Raw genomic sequence first — 18,640 nt, 5'->3', positions numbered from 1 at the left:
GCCTGCTTCTCCTTCTCCCTCTACCTGCTACTCTGCCTGCCTGTACAGGCTCTCATGTGTCCTCTTTCTCTCTCTCCAATAAATAAAAATTCAAAAAAAAAAAAAAGAGTCACATGCTCCAACAACTGAGCCAGCCAGGTGCCCCAATCATAGTTAATCTTTAATTACCAATTTCTCACTAGACTTTACAGATATGTTCAAAGTATTAATGTGGATAAATTTCCTAAACACTCTTAAGTGTTCAATGATATAAGTTTCTAGGTTTTTCACGCAGTCCAATCTGAAAGAAATTCAGTGCCATTTCCATGAATCTGGCTTTATAACATAATTACTTTCCCTGATAATGAAATTTTAAAAGGATTAAGGGGAGAGGGGAAGTATTAAATGGGGTGGCAAGTCCTTACTTACATTCCTTAAGAACTCTATTTTCACTGCTGTTCTTAAGAATTACTCAAATCTCTTTTTTTTTTTTTTTTTAAAGATTTTATTTACTTGAGAGAGAGACAGTGAGAGAGAGCATGAACGAGGAGAAGGTCAGAGAGAGAAGCAGACTCCCCATGGAGCTGGGAGTCCGATGCGGGACTCGATCCCGGGACTCCAGGATCATGACCTGAGCCGAAGGCAGTCGTCCAACCAACTGAGCCACCCAGGCGTCCCTCAAATCTCTTTGATAAAGATTATAATTAGCATTAAATACACAAAATAAATTCTTAAGTCTTTCAATGAGAAGTGATGAAAACATTCTCTTTATCAAAAGAGTCTTCATACCTCATTAATTACATTAGACTATGAAATCTTACCCATTAAAGGATAGATCAAATTTAATTGCTATTCCCAAATAGCTGACTGTAAGTTATAAAACTCTTTTAACAATAAAGAGTTGGTTATAACTTTGAGTGCATTGCCAAACCTTATATATTAGAAAAGACAATCTAAGAAAGGAACTGCATGAGCCTGTAGCTACGGTAAAAAAAGGGAAAAGGAAAAGAGTACTCGACTAATACAGTAAGAATTAGAAAATATTCTCAAAGTATCTTTATGTGGGGCAAAATAAGTGCTTGCATTTATGAAAAGAAAGAAAAAGAAACCGAAAACGATGGGGAATAGAAGTATTACCTGAGGGCAGGAAATTCAGACAAAAGGTCCCTATTCCTGGTGAAAGCAAGTAGTCAGTTGCCAGGGTTTCTTAGACTCCTTGATTATGAAATTCACAGCACACCAATCTCCACCACAGCCAGCAGGGATCGCTGCAGGGAATGGGTACACAGGGGGACACAGGAGGGAGCAAGTTTAAGGGAAGGAAGAGGAAAGGAATGATATGATAAAAATATTTAGCTGTGATGCACTTAAAAAAATACAGTTGTATTTCACACTGGAATAACTAAAGGCAAACACTGCTTAAATTCTAAGATAAATTAATCATTTGTGATTTCCTTCATTCTCTCTACCACTGGTATTACTACTACTCTGACAATATTTTCAAATTAAAAATATCAACAAAAATGAGATATCTCTGTGGTACAAAAGTTATGCGAAGACTGAACTGTAATTCAACGTTAAATCAAACCAAATAGGACAAGCACTCTAAAAGACAAGCTATTTACAAATATAAATTAACAAATTAGTTTAACTGCTAAAAACCCCATTTAAAACTGTAATCTTCATTTTATGGAGAACACTAAAGAGTAAAGTTAGCTATGAAAAGTAACTCACAAACCAAGGAGAGATTCAACAATAAATTTTATGTTTATATACTAAAGCAAATCAGAGAACTAGAATATTTATCAAAAAAAAAAAGTTTTTAATCTAAATTTCTTGGATATGAGTCATCTGCCAAAAATGTATTCAGGGCAACCAATTTATATCCTATATATTCTATGAAGGACAAAGTTAATCTATTCTCTAGTTAGCTGAAAATGTTTCTGAACAATTACTATGTGTAACAATACTGTGCCAGATGCTAAAGATACAACAGTGAACAAGAGAAACACAATCACTGCCTCAGAATGCAGTCTGTAAGGGTGATTCTGCCCTTAAAGAGATGACAATCTAGAGGGCACCTCACTGGCTCAGTCAGTGGAGCACGGCACTCATGAGTTCAAGCCTTATGTTAGCATGGAGTCTACCTGAAAGGAAGGAAGGAAGGAAGGAAGGAAGGAAAGAAAGAAGAAAGAAACTAACTTTAAAAAGAGATGACAATCTATGGACTAAAAACATAAAATTTTTGCTGTAATAAAATATTTTAAGACCAATGAAGACTAGCCTACTTAGTTAAAGCTGCCCATGTAAGATGCACCAGTAAAATGAAGCCTGAGAGGATAACCTGGCAGGAAGGAAGGTAGACAATTTGGCTACAGTAATAAGACAACAAAAGATGGGTGAAAAACAAAAAAGGGAAAGAAAGCATAGTACTGGAAAACAGTAGAAAAACTGCAGCCAAGTTTCTTGGATCTAAAGTATCCTTAATGGGGTGCCTGGGTGGCTCAGTCAATAAAGCATCTGACTCTTGGTTTTGGCTCAGGCCATGATCTCAGGGCCCTGGGAGGGAGCTCAATTACCCTACTGACCTTGAGGAATCTGCTTGAGGATTCTCTCCCTCACCCTCCGTCCTCCCCCTTCTCCTGTGTACATGCTCCAGTGCTACAGTAAATACAGAAATCTTTTTTAAAATTCTTTTAAAAATGAAGTATCCCTAACTTCTCTAAATAACTGCCTTAAATATTCCCTTGGAATGCATGCCACTGTCACAACTTAATAACTACCCACTTCATATCACATAAGCTGTTGTTTATGTATTTTTATTTCATTATTTCTTTATAGTTTCTCTGGACTTAGTTCACCTCTGACTCAATGTCTCTACTTCCATTAAAGTTGCATACAGTACTTTGTGCCTGTCTCTTAAGACTTACATTTTATCCTGTTATCTATTTAATCATCTACTATACTGTTTTCAGAAGCATTTATAGTTCTTCTTAATTTCTCTTATATATCTTATGAATCTTCTACAAGTATTGGTGGAAAGAATAAACGAATGATTTATCAATGTGAATAGTCATAACACTCCTTAAAGATAATACAAATCTTAGATTTTATGATGTCCCTTTTTATAGTACAGTTCATTTATATATAAGGTTCCATCTCTGCAGAAGAAAACTTTGGAATAGGAACTGAATTTAGTACCTAACAACACAGTTTTAGCAAATTTTAAAATGACTGAATCTTCTGGTATTTCTAAGTTTCTCTCTAAATATTAATTCCTAACAATAAAATTACAAACAAAAACTTTACAAATAGATAACAGTAAAGGAAAACAACACTTGATGTTATGCTAGCAGTGGCAAAAAGAAGCCAGAGAGCTCTCTCTTAATGGTATTTTTGGGTAGAAAAGAGTACATATACATATAGCTCTTAAAGAAAAGACTAATCTAGAGATTCAAAATTTATATATAACATTCATTTTGTCTGGAGAAGTCTCAAAATAAGTAAATCTAATGTCTGAAAAAATAAATAATAACTACTCTATCCTGGATCATATTTGTTGCAGCTCTCAACTTTGTTTTAATAACTTGGTCTTGATATGATAACTGCTCATATTTCACTCATGGAAATAGTCATAAATTATACCTGTAACTTAAATTCAATCTGAGCTCCAGTTACTAATAACTTATAACAACTAGTTAAATACCAATATTTAACAGAAATATTAAATTATTCATCCTAACATGTGCAAAATAATGTATAGCACTTAGAACATATATAACTGATAAGAAATCAACTTACTAAGGAAATATTTAGATTGGAAACTTCATTGTTAAGGCAAAGTGTAATATTGCAAAAAAAATTTTGCAATTATAAAGAAATGGAGAAATTGTGCTTTCCCAATTTCACAGAACTGCTAAGTCAAAAGGCTGTTTCCCAACCTTCAAAGGACTACAGAGCCAAAGGATTCCCAAATAATAAAAGAATCTCCTAAGGGATACTGCAACAGGATGGTGAAATAGCACAAAAGAGCAGTAAGACTGAAATTTTATAATAAATAAATGCTGAAAATAGAGTAAAAGCAAGCAAACTATTGGGGAAGAACAACAGCCTGAGCAGGCAGCACAGAATAATCATATTAAAAGAGTGTGGGGGCGCCTGGGTGGCTCAGTGGGTTAAAGCCTCTGCCTTCAGCTCAGGTCATGATCCCAGGGTCTTGGGGTCAAGCCCCGCATCGGGCTCTCTGCTCCTCGGGGAGCCTGCTTTCTCCTCTCTCTCTGCCTGCTTGTGATCTCTGTCTGTCAAATAAATAAATAAAATCTTTAAAAAAAATAAAATAAAAGAGTACTGGATCAATGACTTAACCACTCAACACTACCTGTCAAACCTTGGATAAGTCATTAATCTTAAAGTTTTAATAATTTTCTTCTCAGAGATCGGAAAAAATCCCTTCTGATTCTAGAATGGTTAATACTACAACATCCAATGGACCAAGCATCCAAGTCTCCTTTCAACTAAAGTTTACAAATCAATCTCCTGAAATTAACTTCTGAAGAATCAATATCTGGTTTTAGTTGGAAATCAGTGTAACAGAAATGGGCACATGCTTGATACTTCTACATAGCATACTTAATAGCAAAAAATACAGCACTATAAAGTCCATCCCTTAAAATTAATCTCACAATTCAATTTCACTGTAATTACGTACTGCATAAACCAAAGAATAACCACACCCAAAACAATTGACATTGGTGCTGCCAGACATGTGAACCAGACTAACACCATGACGACTTGAAGACCTCTTGAATACAGCCCCCATTCCCATTCTTTCCTTTTATTTAATAGCACCCCTAAGTACACACTTGGGGCATAACATTTCGGATCCGCTCTGAAGGTATAACTATGATACTTACCTATTCTTATACATGTTCCTCCCTGGTAGTCTCCTGGCATGTACTACCCAGCCCCTAGAGCTATAAAAGCAGGTTTCACAAGAGGCAAGGTTGTGGAGATCTACCTGCTTTGCAGCCCCGCAAAGACATACTTCTGTCCATAAGTCTCCTTAAAAAACCATTTCTCATCAAACTGAACTGGGTGTTTTTCTTCAGTCATGGTTTCTTAGGCCTTTTAAGGTTGCTTTGCATTTACTTCCATTTCACAGAACAGAGGACTAAAATGTGTAGTCTAAATTAGTTCACAAATAAAAGGGATCTCCAAGTTAATACATCCAAAACCAGACTCCTTATCTCTCTATCTTAAACCTGCCTCTCCTGCAGTCTTCTACGTAGTTAACAGCAAGTCCACCTTCTCAGTTGCTTGTCATGACTGTTCTTTCTCTCAATTCACACCTTACCTGTCAGCAAATCCTGTGGTTCTACCTTTGAACTACAGAACTTGACTATATCTCAACAAGTCCACTGCATCAACCTAGTCCAAGCCAAAACCTTTATCACCTAGATAGTTAACACTTTTAATTGGGTTCCTGCTTCTGCCCTTGAGCTCCTATTATTTATTTCCTACATGGCTGCAGAGTAATCCTTGGCTCAAAGCCTTAAGTGGTTTCCAATCACACTCAGAGTAAAAGCTAAAGTCATTACAAGGCCCCACAAGGTCTGGCCCTCTTTTCTCTCTGATGCATCTTCCTCTACCTACTTCACACCTCACTCCACTCATGCTGGTGGCCTTGATATATTTCAAAAATGAGAAGCAAGCTTCCACTTCTGGATTTTTGCATTTACTTCCACTACTTCTTTCATATCTCTTTTCAAATACCACCTTCTCAATTAGGCCTTCTTGATCACCAAATCTAAAACTGCAAACCACCCTTACCTCTCTGTACTTCCTATCCCCTTTCCCTGTGTTATATTTTTAATAGCACTTACCACAAACTGGTATAATGTTCTTTACTTTTTTACTATCAGCCTCCTTTGATTAAAAGTGTAAATTCCAGAGGGCAGGGATTCTTGCCACAGCACTATGGACTAGTGCATGGTACAAGGTAGTACTCAGTAAATATCTGTTAAATAAATAACTGTTATATATCTAGTGTCAAAATCAACAGTTTGGGGGTTATTTTTAAAAGAATATGGTCAATTTAAGTAACTAAAAATTACTTTTTAAAAATTCCCAAAATTATAAAAGTAAATTTATTTCTAGTCCCAAAAGGTAATAATTAACTTGATTTTTTTCCCAGTTGCCCAGTCCAAGTAAATCAAATCTCACAAACTTCGTATGGCAGTCTATTTCTAGAAATAGGTTACATTTAGTGATCCTACTCATGTTTCCTATGCCACAGTAAGAATCACTGAAGGTTCCCAAGAGCTGAGACCATGTCTTACCCATCTCTGTATCTCCAATGCCCAGGGTTCAAGAACCTGATAAATAAAACTCTCAAAATTATTTATTGAGCTTTAACATAAAAGTGAAAGATGTAATTAGCCTATCAATAAACATATAAAATTACCATTTGAAAAAATAATTTCTGAAGGTCTAAATCATGTTGTGCTTCCCTTTAAGAATGTTTAATTCGGGGGCGCCTGGGTGGCTCAGTGGTTAAAGCCTCTGCCTCATGATCCCAGGGTTCTGGGATCAAGCCTCCAATCGAATTGGGGCTCTCTGCTCAGCAGGGAGCCTGCCTCCTCCACCTCTCTCTCTCTGCCTGCCTCTCTGCCTACTTGTGATCTGACTGTCAAATAAATAAAAATCTTTAAAAAAAAAAAAAAAGAATGTTTAATCCGGAAATGATTATAGACCTTAGTCATTACAAAGCCTCACAAGGTCTAGCCCAGTTTTCTCTTCGATCTCATCTTCCTCTACTTACTTCACTCCTCACTCCACTCCAGAAGATTATATCCACCTTAACTTCTCTTCAGCAATTAAGTTCCACGGCCTTAATGAATACCCTGCTCTATATTAGGCCCAACCCTCCTCTGAAATTTTAAACTTTAATACTTCTAAACAAAACCTCCAAGACTTCCAGTTCTTTCATTTGTTTTTCTCAACTGCTCTCCCACCCAGATAAAATTTCCAATCCTTTGAAGATTCTTTCCAGACTATCAGCTGCTGTTGCCCCCTTTACTTTCTTGTACAGTGTAACCTATTCCATGAATACACCGCAAGGCACCCTAAACTCCCTATCACTTTGCCATTCAGTCACAAGACCTGGCGAGTGTTCAACCATTTCTAATCTACTTAACAAATATTCCAAATATTCAACAATCTTCTCAAGCCACCCTCTCTATTTGTTCCCTCCCCTTAGTTTAGGGAACATATCTTGCTGAGATTGTCAAGTGGTTTCTCCTAGATCATCAGAACTGACATGGATCCAATCCCTTTCCAAGTATGGTCCCCAAGCCTTCCATAAATTTTGTGGAATGATATCCTTAATACATTACTTTTCTATTTAAATTAATCAGAGGTCCTTTGTAGACTGTACTTCCACCACAGTCAAGAGCTCCTGAACCCTGATTTCCAAAACCAAGAATCTTTCATGATCATGTCCCTCTTCTGCCTGGAATTCTTTATTAGCAGGCACCTCCTGGGATGAAGTTCAACTTCTTTAACGTAGCATACGAGGCCTTTTGAAATCTAATTTAGTTCAGCGACTATTAAAGACACCAAATGAATGTCACCTGGTAGTCTCCTGGCATGTACTACCCAGCCCCTAGAGCTATAAAAGCAGGTTTCACAAGAGGCAAGCCACACTCAAAATAGTTCTCCCTATGACCGTATCTTTCCTTTATGACCCTTTGCCATTGTTAATTGATCTATGTTGGTAAGTAGAACTGGGCCAAACAGGTTCTCTCCCCCAGGAATCTCAAACTTGACAGGAAAGACCACAGATTGGGAGTTGTAATAGGTGGAAGCAGTGATTCTCAACCAAGAGATATTTTACTCTCAGGAAACATTTGGCAATGCCTGGAGTGCTACTGGCATCTAGTGGGTAGAGACCAGACATGTTGCTAAACATCCCACAAGGAGCAGCACTTCACAACAAAGAATTATCTTGCCCAATGAGGTTTCAGGAGCTGGTTAGGTCCTGCCCTTTCCCAGACTTGGTGACCCACCCCAAAAGCTTTCTATTACATTTCCCCTATCACTACGTTAAACAGAGTTTTTTGTTGTTTGCAGACAAAATAACCTCAAGGAGCATGGTATCCTAGTTCAATCATCTGACATGCTTGTGTACTTCAAACCAGTTTCTCAATCTCAAAACTAATGGCATTTGGACAATTTAATTATTTGTTGTGGCAGACTGTGCTGTGTAGGCAGCCTGTTTAGCAGCATTCCTAGCCTCTATCCCCACCCTACAAGTCATGACAATCGGAAATGTATCCAGACATTGCCAAAAGCCCCCTAAGGGGCAAAATCACTTCTGACTGGAGACCAGGATTTTAAACTATACGAAGACTCCACCCAGGTGTGGTGAATGTCTGTCCTGCCCGAGTCAGCATAGTGTATATAAGCCAAAGGGAAAGCATGGCGGGAAGGGAAGAGGGCTCATTTGTATCTAAATCTTCCTTACTCCTTTTCAGGTCCTGGTTTAAATATACCCTATCTTCCAGCTTCTGTTTTCCTCCTCATCTCCTTTGCTCTAGCACAGAAGTATAAAGCCACAGTAACATGAGGCCTTGAAAGGTAACTCCTGTTCTTATTTCCTTTCTTACATTTGTTATAACTTCTCTTTGGAACGCTCTGTTCCTTTGTGAAAAAATAAGTCTCCTGATGAAGACTCCAAAACATATTCTGTGCTGGTTATAGTATGAAAGATCAGAATAATTCTCTTCAAAGGCTTTTCCTGTTTCACTTCTCCTAAAATTTAAGTAGTCCAACCCCCACCCCTCCACCACACACACACACACACACACACACACACACACACACACACACGCATGCTCTCTTCACCCTCTTGTCCTGCCCCCTTGCCCAATCTGCCTAGCTCTGCTCCCTCTCCCTCCTTCCCAACTTCTTCATTTTCAGATCAGTTCCAAGTACACAAACTATTTTTATTAATAATGCAACAGATGCTTAGGATACAAACTAAACAATTAGGCAGGGAACAAGTATACAGATTTTCATTTCTCAAATAGTTCAGCATTTACTTACAGCATCTATTAATCTCTTATGAATTTCTCTTTTATACTTTTCCACTATACCAGTTTCTCAAGCCCCTATATCTGCCTAACACTGGTTTTAATGTTACAATTTCACCATACTTCAATCTCAAGGCTTAGAGTAAGCATTCTTTCTCCTGTTCATTCCTATAAAGTCTTACTCCTTATTGGAAGACCCCATTGAGAAAGGGTTATTTTCCTAGTCCTTCCCTTCCAAAACAACAAAAGGCTCATTTATTCAATGATTCCGTTACCTTCCTAAAACCCCATGGGAAGTGGTAGTACCCAGTATCTGTAATAATACTGGTGGCATATAGTGTTACTTCAGTTAAGGAAATATGAGGGAAAGTCAATGCTTTGGTGACATTCATTTAAAAAAAACAAACAAACAGTTCAGGGGCACCTGGGTGGCTCAGTAGGTCAAAGCCTCTGCCTTCAGCTCAGGCCACGATCCCAGGGAGTCTGCTTCCCCCTTTCTCTGCCTACTTGTGATCTCTTTCTCTGTCAAACAAATAAATAAAATCTTTTTTTTTTTTTTTAAATAAAATCTTTTTAAAAACAAAACAAAACAGTTCATTAAGTAGCTCATTTTCATAAAAAATAGTTCATTAAAACATAATTCATTTAAAAAAAGTTGTTGAGTGCCTACATTATGCTAGACTCAAAAAATCCCTGGCATCATATAGTTTATATTCTAGTGAAGAAGACAAAGAAAAAGCATATATAGATATAGATATAGATATAGATATAGATATATGCAGAAAAGGATGAGAAGGGTGGTCCAGCAAGGCCTCCTTTGAGGTATCATGAATGGCATCCACTGGCTATAAGAAATGTTTATTATTGCAACATAATGTGTTCTAAGTATTTCCTGTTAAAAATATTCAACTGTCCTCCAGATGATTACTTCAATATAGTAATCATCTCAATACAGAGACATCTTTATTACTGGATCATTTGTAAAATCAAGCTTGAACCCGCGTAATTTCAAAAGTTCACCCCTACTTGAATAACTGTAACTTATCACAACCCCCACCTTGTTTCATCTTTTGTCATACTTTACATTATTTTTTTTTAAAGATTTTATTTATTTATTTGACAGACAGAGATCACAAGTAGGCAGAGAGGCAGGCAGAGAGAGAGAGGAGGAAGCAGGCTCCCTGCCGAGCAGAGAGCCCGATGCTGGGCTCGATCCCAGGACCCTGGATCACGACCTGAGCCGAAGGCAGAGGCTTTAACCCACTGAGCCACCCAGGCGCCCCCATACTTTTTACATTATTAAAGAACTATTTTTCTTAGGAGATAACAGCAATAGCAGTTAAGAGTAAAAAAAAAAAAAAAAAAGAGTAATATCTTAACCAAGAATATGAATTTGACACTCTTCTATATCACCTGAGTTGTTTGGAAATATGAAATAACCAAAAATTCAAGTATACAGTTAAAAACTCACCTCTGTACTTAGCCATAAAAAAAGAAAAAAAAAAAAAAAAAGAATGAGATCTTGCCATATGCATCAACATGGATAGACCTAAAGGGTTTTATGCTAAGTGAAATTATCACACAGAGAAAGACAAATACCATATGATTTCACTTATATGTGAATCTAAAGAAGGAAACAAACAAAAAGCAGAAACATCCATAAATACAAAGAACAAACTCATGGTTGGCAGAGTAAAGGGTTGGGGGTGGGCAAAATGGGTGAAGGGAAAAGTGAGGTACAGGTTTCCAGCATGTAATGATTAAGTCACAGGGATGAAAGGCAGGGCATATGGAATTCAGTCAATGGTACTGTAATAGCATTGTATGGTGACAGATGGTAGCTACACTTGTGGTGAGCACAGCATAACCCATAGAGTTGTTAAATTACTATGTTGTACACCTGAAACTAACATTCACATTGTGTGTCAACTATAAGTCGAAAGAAAGAGAAAAGCATACCAATGGCCCACGGTGCAGAAACAAAAATCCTCATCTCTTTTAAAAAAAAAAAAAAAATCCTCATTACTACTTACCATAAAGGTATTAGAATCATACAGATTAAAACAGTACTCCTAAGGATTCAATTCTGAATAAGCAGTTGTGGTCTGTTTTGTGAAATAAGCTATCACCTTTGCTATTAATTTTTAGGAGTCTTTCTCAACTGGAGTTCTACAGGAGAATTTAATACCCTAAGGCACTCATTGATTGAACTAACTTTCCTTGCAAGCATCTGAATGGAACTAACCATGTACGATCACACTTGCAAGAAAAACAGTCAAATCATTTTCTGTAGGTCTCAATTTTCCCGTGGAATGGAATATGACAAAGGGTAGAGGTTATATATTACCTAAATAAGAATTTAAAAGATAAAAATAAAGATAAAAGCCTGGGTGGCTCAGTGGGTTAAAGACTCTGCCTTTGGCTGGGGTCATGATCCCAGGGTCTTGGGATCATGCCCTACATCGGGCTCTCTACTGAGCGGGGAGCCTGCTTCCCCCTCTCTGTCTGCCTGCCTTTCTGCCTACTTGTGATCTCTGTCATTCAAATAAATAAATAAAATCTTTAAAATAAAAGATAAAAACCTTTTTCCAAAATAAGAAAACTCAGTATTGGACCATCTGTACAATATTAAAACTTTTCAACAAAATAATAATGCCGCTATAATTTGCTACTTTTTAAAAAACCTGTTATATCTTCATGGTTTAAGTTTAGATAACATTTGCTAATTCACAGAAATACTGATTTTGTTCCCCAATGTACAACCTGTTGAACTCAATGATCTGGAGAATCAAGAATTGTCTTTACCATAGAAACCTACCAGTATACCCAAGTTTTTTCCTAATATCATTAACTTACAAATAACAAAGAAAAGGGTGATAACCAAGTGCTTTGAATTCGCTGTTAACAAGTTGGAAACAAGATTCCACATTTAGCCTGTGTCTTGAGACAAATATGGAGAAGTCAGAAGTAATAAACTGCCAGCTTTACTGAGTCATGTTTCTGACTAAAACCGAGTTATGAAATGGAAAGAATGACAAGTATTGTGTTTATCGCCACAGATGTTGACTACCTTAATTTATGGATCTCACATTTTAAAAAGCAAAAAAGCTGTTTTTGCCAGAATGATGTGGAACTAAAACGACTCCAGAAAGAACTTGACAAAGCTGGGAAACTCTGGCTGTTTACCTAAAACAAATCCTAACTGTGCAAACAGGCACACCCTCTAACGCATCAGAGAGGGAACGGCGAGGTGGGGGGTGAGTTCAGAAAATAACAAGGTTAACATTTCATGAAGACGAGCTCAGCCCGAAGTCCAAACTGCTGCGGATGCCCTGGGTTAGCGAACGGAATCGCTCCGCTCCGAAACAGGCGAGCACGGAGCTCGGATTCACCCTGCCACATAAACCATCCCCAGCCTCGGCGCAGGACCGCCCAAGCCGGTCCCCGAGACGCCCCCAGACGCTGCGTGGGGGAACGATCTCAGCGCGCTGCCTCCCCCCGTCGCCCTCCACGCTGCTCCGCGAGCCGGCTGGGGGAGAACCCGTCCAGGGAGCCGACTCTTGAGGCCAGAGCCGTACGCCGCAGGCGCCGGGAGATGGGGGCCGCGACCCCCTGCCCCGGCTAGACCTGGCAGCTCAAGAGTCGCCTCCCGCACGGCTACCAGTTCCCGCCGCCCCCCAAGGCTGCAAGCGGCCTTCCGGGCGGGCGAGGGCCGAGACGCACTGGGCTCCCACGCCCGAGGCTCTAGCTGACCTGGAGAGGTGCTTCAGGATCTGCTTCTTAATGAGCCCAGCCATGGTGCCGCGGCAGGAGGCGTCGCTCTCTCTCCGCGATTCTCACTGCCTCCTCTCTTCGTGGCCGCCTCCTCGTTGTCCGGACTAACCCGGCCGGAGGAGAGTCGCCTGAGCGCTCACGCCCGGGAGAGACCGGAGGCCCCGGCCGAGGCCACAGCCGCCGCCGCCGCTGCTGCCGAGGACCGGGAGCATCGCGCTCAGGCCGCCGTAGCCGCCGCCGACGCCATCTTGGCTGCAGCATCACCTAAGAGACCTGGGGGCGGGCGGGCGGGCGGGGCGGACTCGGCGTGGGGCGGGGCAACGCAGGCTCCGACCCGCGCGGGAGGTGTGCGGCCCCGCCACCCCTGTCCCGGACTGGACGCGTGTCCTTCGCCGCCCTGACGCCACAGTGTGCTTTGATTTCCAATCCCCAGAACCTTCTTGTCCTTTATAGTCCTCCCTCTCCACTCTGGTCTTGTTCCGGTCTCCATTACTGAGTGCTCTTTCTACTTGTTTTTCGTTTTTCAGAATTTGGTGAACAAACTGCCCTGCTTGCTTCGTTCCCTAACTCAGCTTTTTTTCATATTCTTGCCTCAGTTTCTTCTCCTTTTCTAAGCTGTAACTGCTTCCCAACCCCATGTTACGATTCAGTGTTTCCTCTGGTGATTCCAATGCTAAGGAAGTGAAAGTTGACAACGTGTACTTAAGAGGACCTGGGGAATTAGGCTTGAAGCTCAAGTCCTGGCTGTACTGTATTCTAGCTGTATTAACCTGGAGAAAATAATAAAATAGGTTAATATTGTATTCTTTATCCACTTCTCTAGGTTGTTGTAGCTAAGGAAATAAAAATGTAAAATTTCACTTGAAAGTTTCTATAAAAAGGAAGGAAATTCTTGAAATAGAAGTATTACAGCTATGAACCTCCACCTCACCCAGCTCCAAACCAACAATTTCAGAGGTGAAAATGATCACCCAATGATGTCTAAAGGAGGAAAAGAAATTACACTGCCTCTGAGGGATGTATCAGGAAGAATGTGGTTATGGATGGGGGAAGAGAAGGCAGTTCAGATATGGTCCAACAACTTGGCCTCTTTTGTAGAAAGGAAAGTTGATAGTGTTTGGACCAATCACCATTCTTCATGCCCTATAAACTAGGCACTATTCAAATATCTAGGGCTGCCTAAACAAAAATGAACCTGTTCTGTCGTCAAGGAGTTAACAGCCTAGAAAGGAAGGTAGACTCTTAGTGTCAAGACCTTGAGCTATGCCGTATGCTACTTCAGCCATTTGTAGCTGTGTAAACTTGGGCAAGTTATTTAATCTGTCAGCCTCAGGTACCTCATCTATTGGAGATAATATTAATGGTTTATAACTCAGAATTTTGGGAGGTCTCAGTGAGATTGTGCATACAAAGTTTTCAACAAAGTGCTCTTAATAAATACTATGGAAATCATTAGCATTGTTGAAAACAGAAGCAAATTTAACACAAAGAAAGGAGTGATTCATTCTACCTTAAGTCAAAGACAGATTTACAGTGGAGATGTTATTTCAAAAATGAGACTAAATCAGCTTAATATGTTACTAGAACTGACCTTGAAGTCCAAGGTTTGGATATACCTAGCTCTGCAGGTTTTTAGCTATATGATCATAAAGTATGGAATCTCTCAGCCTCCACGATGGTTGTTGTGAGGATTAACCAAGCTAATGAAGGTTAAATAAGTACTTATGAGTACTTAAAAGAGTGCCTAAGAGAGTGCCAGACACAGTAGCATGGAAACTATTATTACTAATTCACTATCCAGAAGAAGATGTTTCAGGGCAGGTGGAATTGGCAAAGTTCATGGCTTATAAATGTCAGCTGCCTGATGTTGTGGCTAGAACAAAATACGGATTCCTTTTCAAAGTAGTAGTAAGTATTAAAGAATCTCATAACAATCATAGCTGTAGTGTAGTTTATTTTTTTTTAAGATTTATTTATTAGAGAGAGCGAGGTCACAAGTAGGCAGAGAGGCAGGCAGAGAGAGAGGGAGAAGCAGGCTCCCCGCTGAGCAGAGAGCTTTATGTGGGGCTAGATCCCAGGACCCTGAGATCATGACCTGAGCTGAAAGCAGAGGCTTAACCCACTGAGCCACCCAGGCGCCCCTGTAGTGTAGTTTAAAAGAAAAATTCAACTGAACAAATCTGAGAATTTAATTGGCTTTAAGCAATTCATGAATTGGGGATCATCCCATATAGCAAGTACAGGGGAGCTTCCAAGATAGGAATTGTACAAAACGTCAAGTATTTATAGGAAGGAATTTACAGGAACTTATTAGCTAGAAAAGAAAGAGAGAGAAAAGATTGTTTCGGGCAAAGGAAAATGTTACCTTCCTTTAAGAGGGAAAGGCCAGGAGTCCTATTAGGTGGGTTATCTTCCTTGTGGGGAGGTAGGTGTGGCCTGGGATGAGGAGGGACCATGTGATAGATCACCTCATTGGTGCAGACTAGAAAATTCTAGGTTCAATGGCTTAAAATTCCACACCTAGGGAGGTTGAAACTGCAATTAAGTCTTGGTTTCCTGCGGGCAACTCACTCTAAGCTGAGCCTGTGGTTTTTACAGAGTTTTTATTGGTGTTTACAAATATCTTTTTGAGAAAATACATTTTCCTTTTTTAAAAATTATTTATTTATTTATTTGACCGCGAGGCAAAGAGACAGGCAGAGAGAGAGGGAGAAGCAGGCTCCCCACTGAGCAGAGAGCCCGATGCAGGGCACGATCCCAAGACCCTGGGATCATGACCTGAGCTGAAGGAAGAGACTTACCCACTGAGCCACCCAGGCACCCCGAGAAAATACACTTTCAATTTTTCTCTCCCTGGCTTAAGGGAACGTATGTCAAAGCCACTATAAAATCAGTGTTTAAATTAATTTATATATATATATATATATATTAAAGAGTTTATTTATTTATTTGACAGAGAGAGGGAGAGAACACAAGTAGACAGCAAGGCAGGCAGAGAGGAGGGGGGGGAAGTAGGCTCCCTGCTGAGCAGAGAGCCTGATGTGGGACTCGATCCCAGAACCCTGAAATCATGACCTGAGCCGAAGGCAGAGGCTTAACCTACTGAGCCACCCAGGCATCCAATTGATTTATATTTTTTAAAAGATTTTATTTACTTATTTGAGAGAGAGAGCATGGGGGGTAAAGAGAGAGAGCCAAGCAAACTCCCAGCTGAGCAGGAAGCCTGACACAGGGCTCAGTCCCAGGACCCTGAGATCATGACCTGAGCCAAAGTCAGTTGCTTAACCAACTAAGCCAACCAGGTGCCCCTTTACATTTTTCTTAATTGGTATTTATCGAAGTATAATTTCCAAAAAGTTAAAAACATGACTGTCATACAGATATATAATCAATGTACACCAAAGATTTACCAACTCAAATTAATGCAAAAGCCAACAAAATAGGATATAGAGCAAGTTCACTCATTAATATAACTTAAATAATCTGCTGCATGTTTATTATGTACTTACAGCAAAGTCCTATTTTTAATTCCTTTAAAAATTATAGAAGAAGGAGTTAAGTGTCCCTGGAAAAAGACAACATCCTTCACATAGGAAAAGTCATTTTAGGGGGCACCTGGGTGGCTTGGTCAGTTAAGCGTCTGACTTATGATCTCAGCTCAGGTCTTGATCTCAGGGTCTTGAATTCAAGCCCCGAACTGACATGCACACATAAGAAAAGAAGGAAGGCAGACAGGAAGGAAGGAAGAAAGATCATTTTAGGCCTTCAGTCATCTTATGAAACAATGTGAGAACAAATAGCCACTATTAGTCTAGGAGACAGCCTAATCATATTCAAAAGTAAAGACTGATTCTCTCTTTCTCTCAAATAAATAAATAAAAATTAAAAAATAAAAAACCAGGAACACCTGGGTGGCTCAGTCAATTAAGTGTCCGACTCCTAATTCTGTCTTAGGTCATAATCTCAAGACACTGAGATAAAGCCCTGCTTCAGTCTCTATTCTCAGCGGGGAGTCTGCTCGAGATTCTCTCCCTCTCCCTCTACTCCTTCCTGCACATGCTTTCTTAAAAAAAAATTAAAATAAAAAAAAATTGGAAAAGTGAAGATTGACTTGATCCATACACTTGAGTTATCTTTACACAATCTAAGCTCCTTTGAGCACCTGGACACAGACCAACTAGAGCCAGAGAATTGATGATGCTGACCCCTGCTGCCCTTCCCATTTTGACATGGAAATCTTTTTTTTTTTTTTTTTAAGATTTTATTTATTCATTTGACAGAGAGAGATCACAAGTAGGCAGAGAGGCAGGCAGAGAGAGAGAGGAGGAAGCAGGCTCCCTGCCGAGCAGAGAGCCCGATGCGGGACTCGATCCCAGGACTCTGAGAACATGACCTGAGCCGAAGGCAGCGGCTTAACCCACTGAGCCACCCAGGCGCCCCTTGACATGGAAATCTTAAAATAAATGTTTATAATCTTAAAATAACTTTTGCTCCAATTCCATGCAATATTCCACATTCAAAAACCCATTCATGGATATACTTATACCCTTAGCTTATAAATTCCCCAATTTTGTTCAGAGACTCTGCTTTGGGAAAGATTCCTGGTGTTCTCCTTCACTTGTTGTAAGTGAAATGTTTCCTTTTCCTATTTTTTAGCTTAATTGTGTCTTTCGGCTCAACACCTATGAAGAGACAAACCCAGTTTCACATGACAATTACACATTGCTAAAATATACATGTATATGAAAAGTGTTAGGAAAAAAACCACATCAGGCCCAAGTGAAGTCATTTATGCTAGGTCATGTCACAAAGCTGATACTTAATAACTAACCTAATTAAAGTTTCAACCTCCCTCAGAAATATAGTCTTAACCCCTTAGGAGTTTTCTCTCAGCATCAATGAAGTAATCTGTCACAAGAGCCCTCTCCATTCCCCCAAAAGGAACATGAGGTAATCCACTAATACGACTTCATGCCCTTCCCCTTCAGGGAAACTGATCTTGTCTGAAAATATCCTTTCTTTTCCTTTGCAAATAACTTCTTGTGCCACCCTTCTTCTTATAAAGACCTTCCATTTTTGTACAACACCTCTCCTTGGAGTTCCCCTCTAGTTGCTAGATTAGATACTGACTGGTTTATGAGTCTTCAGAAAAGTCGTAATTCTTTAAGGAAAACCAATTAAATCTTCAAATTTACTCAACTGAATTGTATTTTAACAAAAGTAATACATGCTTTAGATGACTTGTGCTAAAATCTGTTAGGAAAGAGTACATGGTGTGAAAGTGACTAGATTGAGAAGTTTTACTGAATAGTCTTGTGCTGAAAACTGGCTCATACTGGCTCGTGAGAACCAATTACGTGGATCTATTCCCAGATCAGCATTCAGAGTTTAGTAACTTCAGGATAGCTGGAAATCAGCCATTGTGACAGTATTTATAACACAGAAAGTGGTAAACCATACAAATCAGGGCTCACCCCCCACCAGAGATCTAGTTGCTGAACATTTATCAGCACACACTGTAAGATGTAAGATTGCAAATATATGGACATTTTTTGTTATTTAGAAAATACTTGCTGATAATTGTGCTAGCAATCAAGAAGACAGATAAGAATGAGAAGAGAACAGAGGCAGAAAGGGCATTGAGATGTTTCAGGTGAGAGATAAGGCAAAGTGTAGAGAGGAAAGGCCAAGGGCAGATTCCAGAGAGTAAGTCACGGATTGGGGTTGAAAGTAATTGAGGTATTTAGCTTGGGACTTGGGATACACCATTAATATAGATAAGTAATTAGGTGAAA

At 39.6% G+C, this 18,640-nt stretch overlaps 1 protein-coding gene across 4 annotated transcripts in view; it reads right to left on the bottom strand.

Annotated features, from left to right (window-relative positions):
* The window catches only part of BLTP3B (bridge-like lipid transfer protein family member 3B), a 106,649-nt gene extending 93,512 nt beyond the window's left edge, over positions 1 to 13,137 (bottom strand). For 2 of the 4 annotated variants that reach the window (XR_014313903.1, XM_082739178.1), the window contains exons 1-2: positions 12,825 to 13,130; positions 1,117 to 1,247 (exon numbers count right to left, since the gene is read on the bottom strand). Coding sequence is in view for 1 of the 4 variants with exons in the window: in XM_082739177.1 (XP_082595303.1) it covers positions 12,825 to 12,868 (44 nt within the window). In the remaining 3 variants the exon portion in view is untranslated. Of the gene's footprint in view, positions 1 to 1,116; positions 1,248 to 12,824 lie in introns of all 4 variants that reach the window. The other 2 variants (XR_014313902.1, XM_082739177.1) reach the window with 1 other exon arrangement.
* Between the last annotated feature and the right edge of the window lie 5,503 nt (positions 13,138 to 18,640).

The sequence above is a fragment of the Mustela nivalis genome (assembly GCF_964662115.1).
Source record: "Mustela nivalis genome assembly, chromosome: 7".
Lineage (NCBI taxonomy): Eukaryota > Metazoa > Chordata > Mammalia > Carnivora > Mustelidae > Mustela > Mustela nivalis.
Note: the sequence above shows the minus strand (reverse complement) of the source record. Positions and strands in the feature narration are given on the sequence as shown.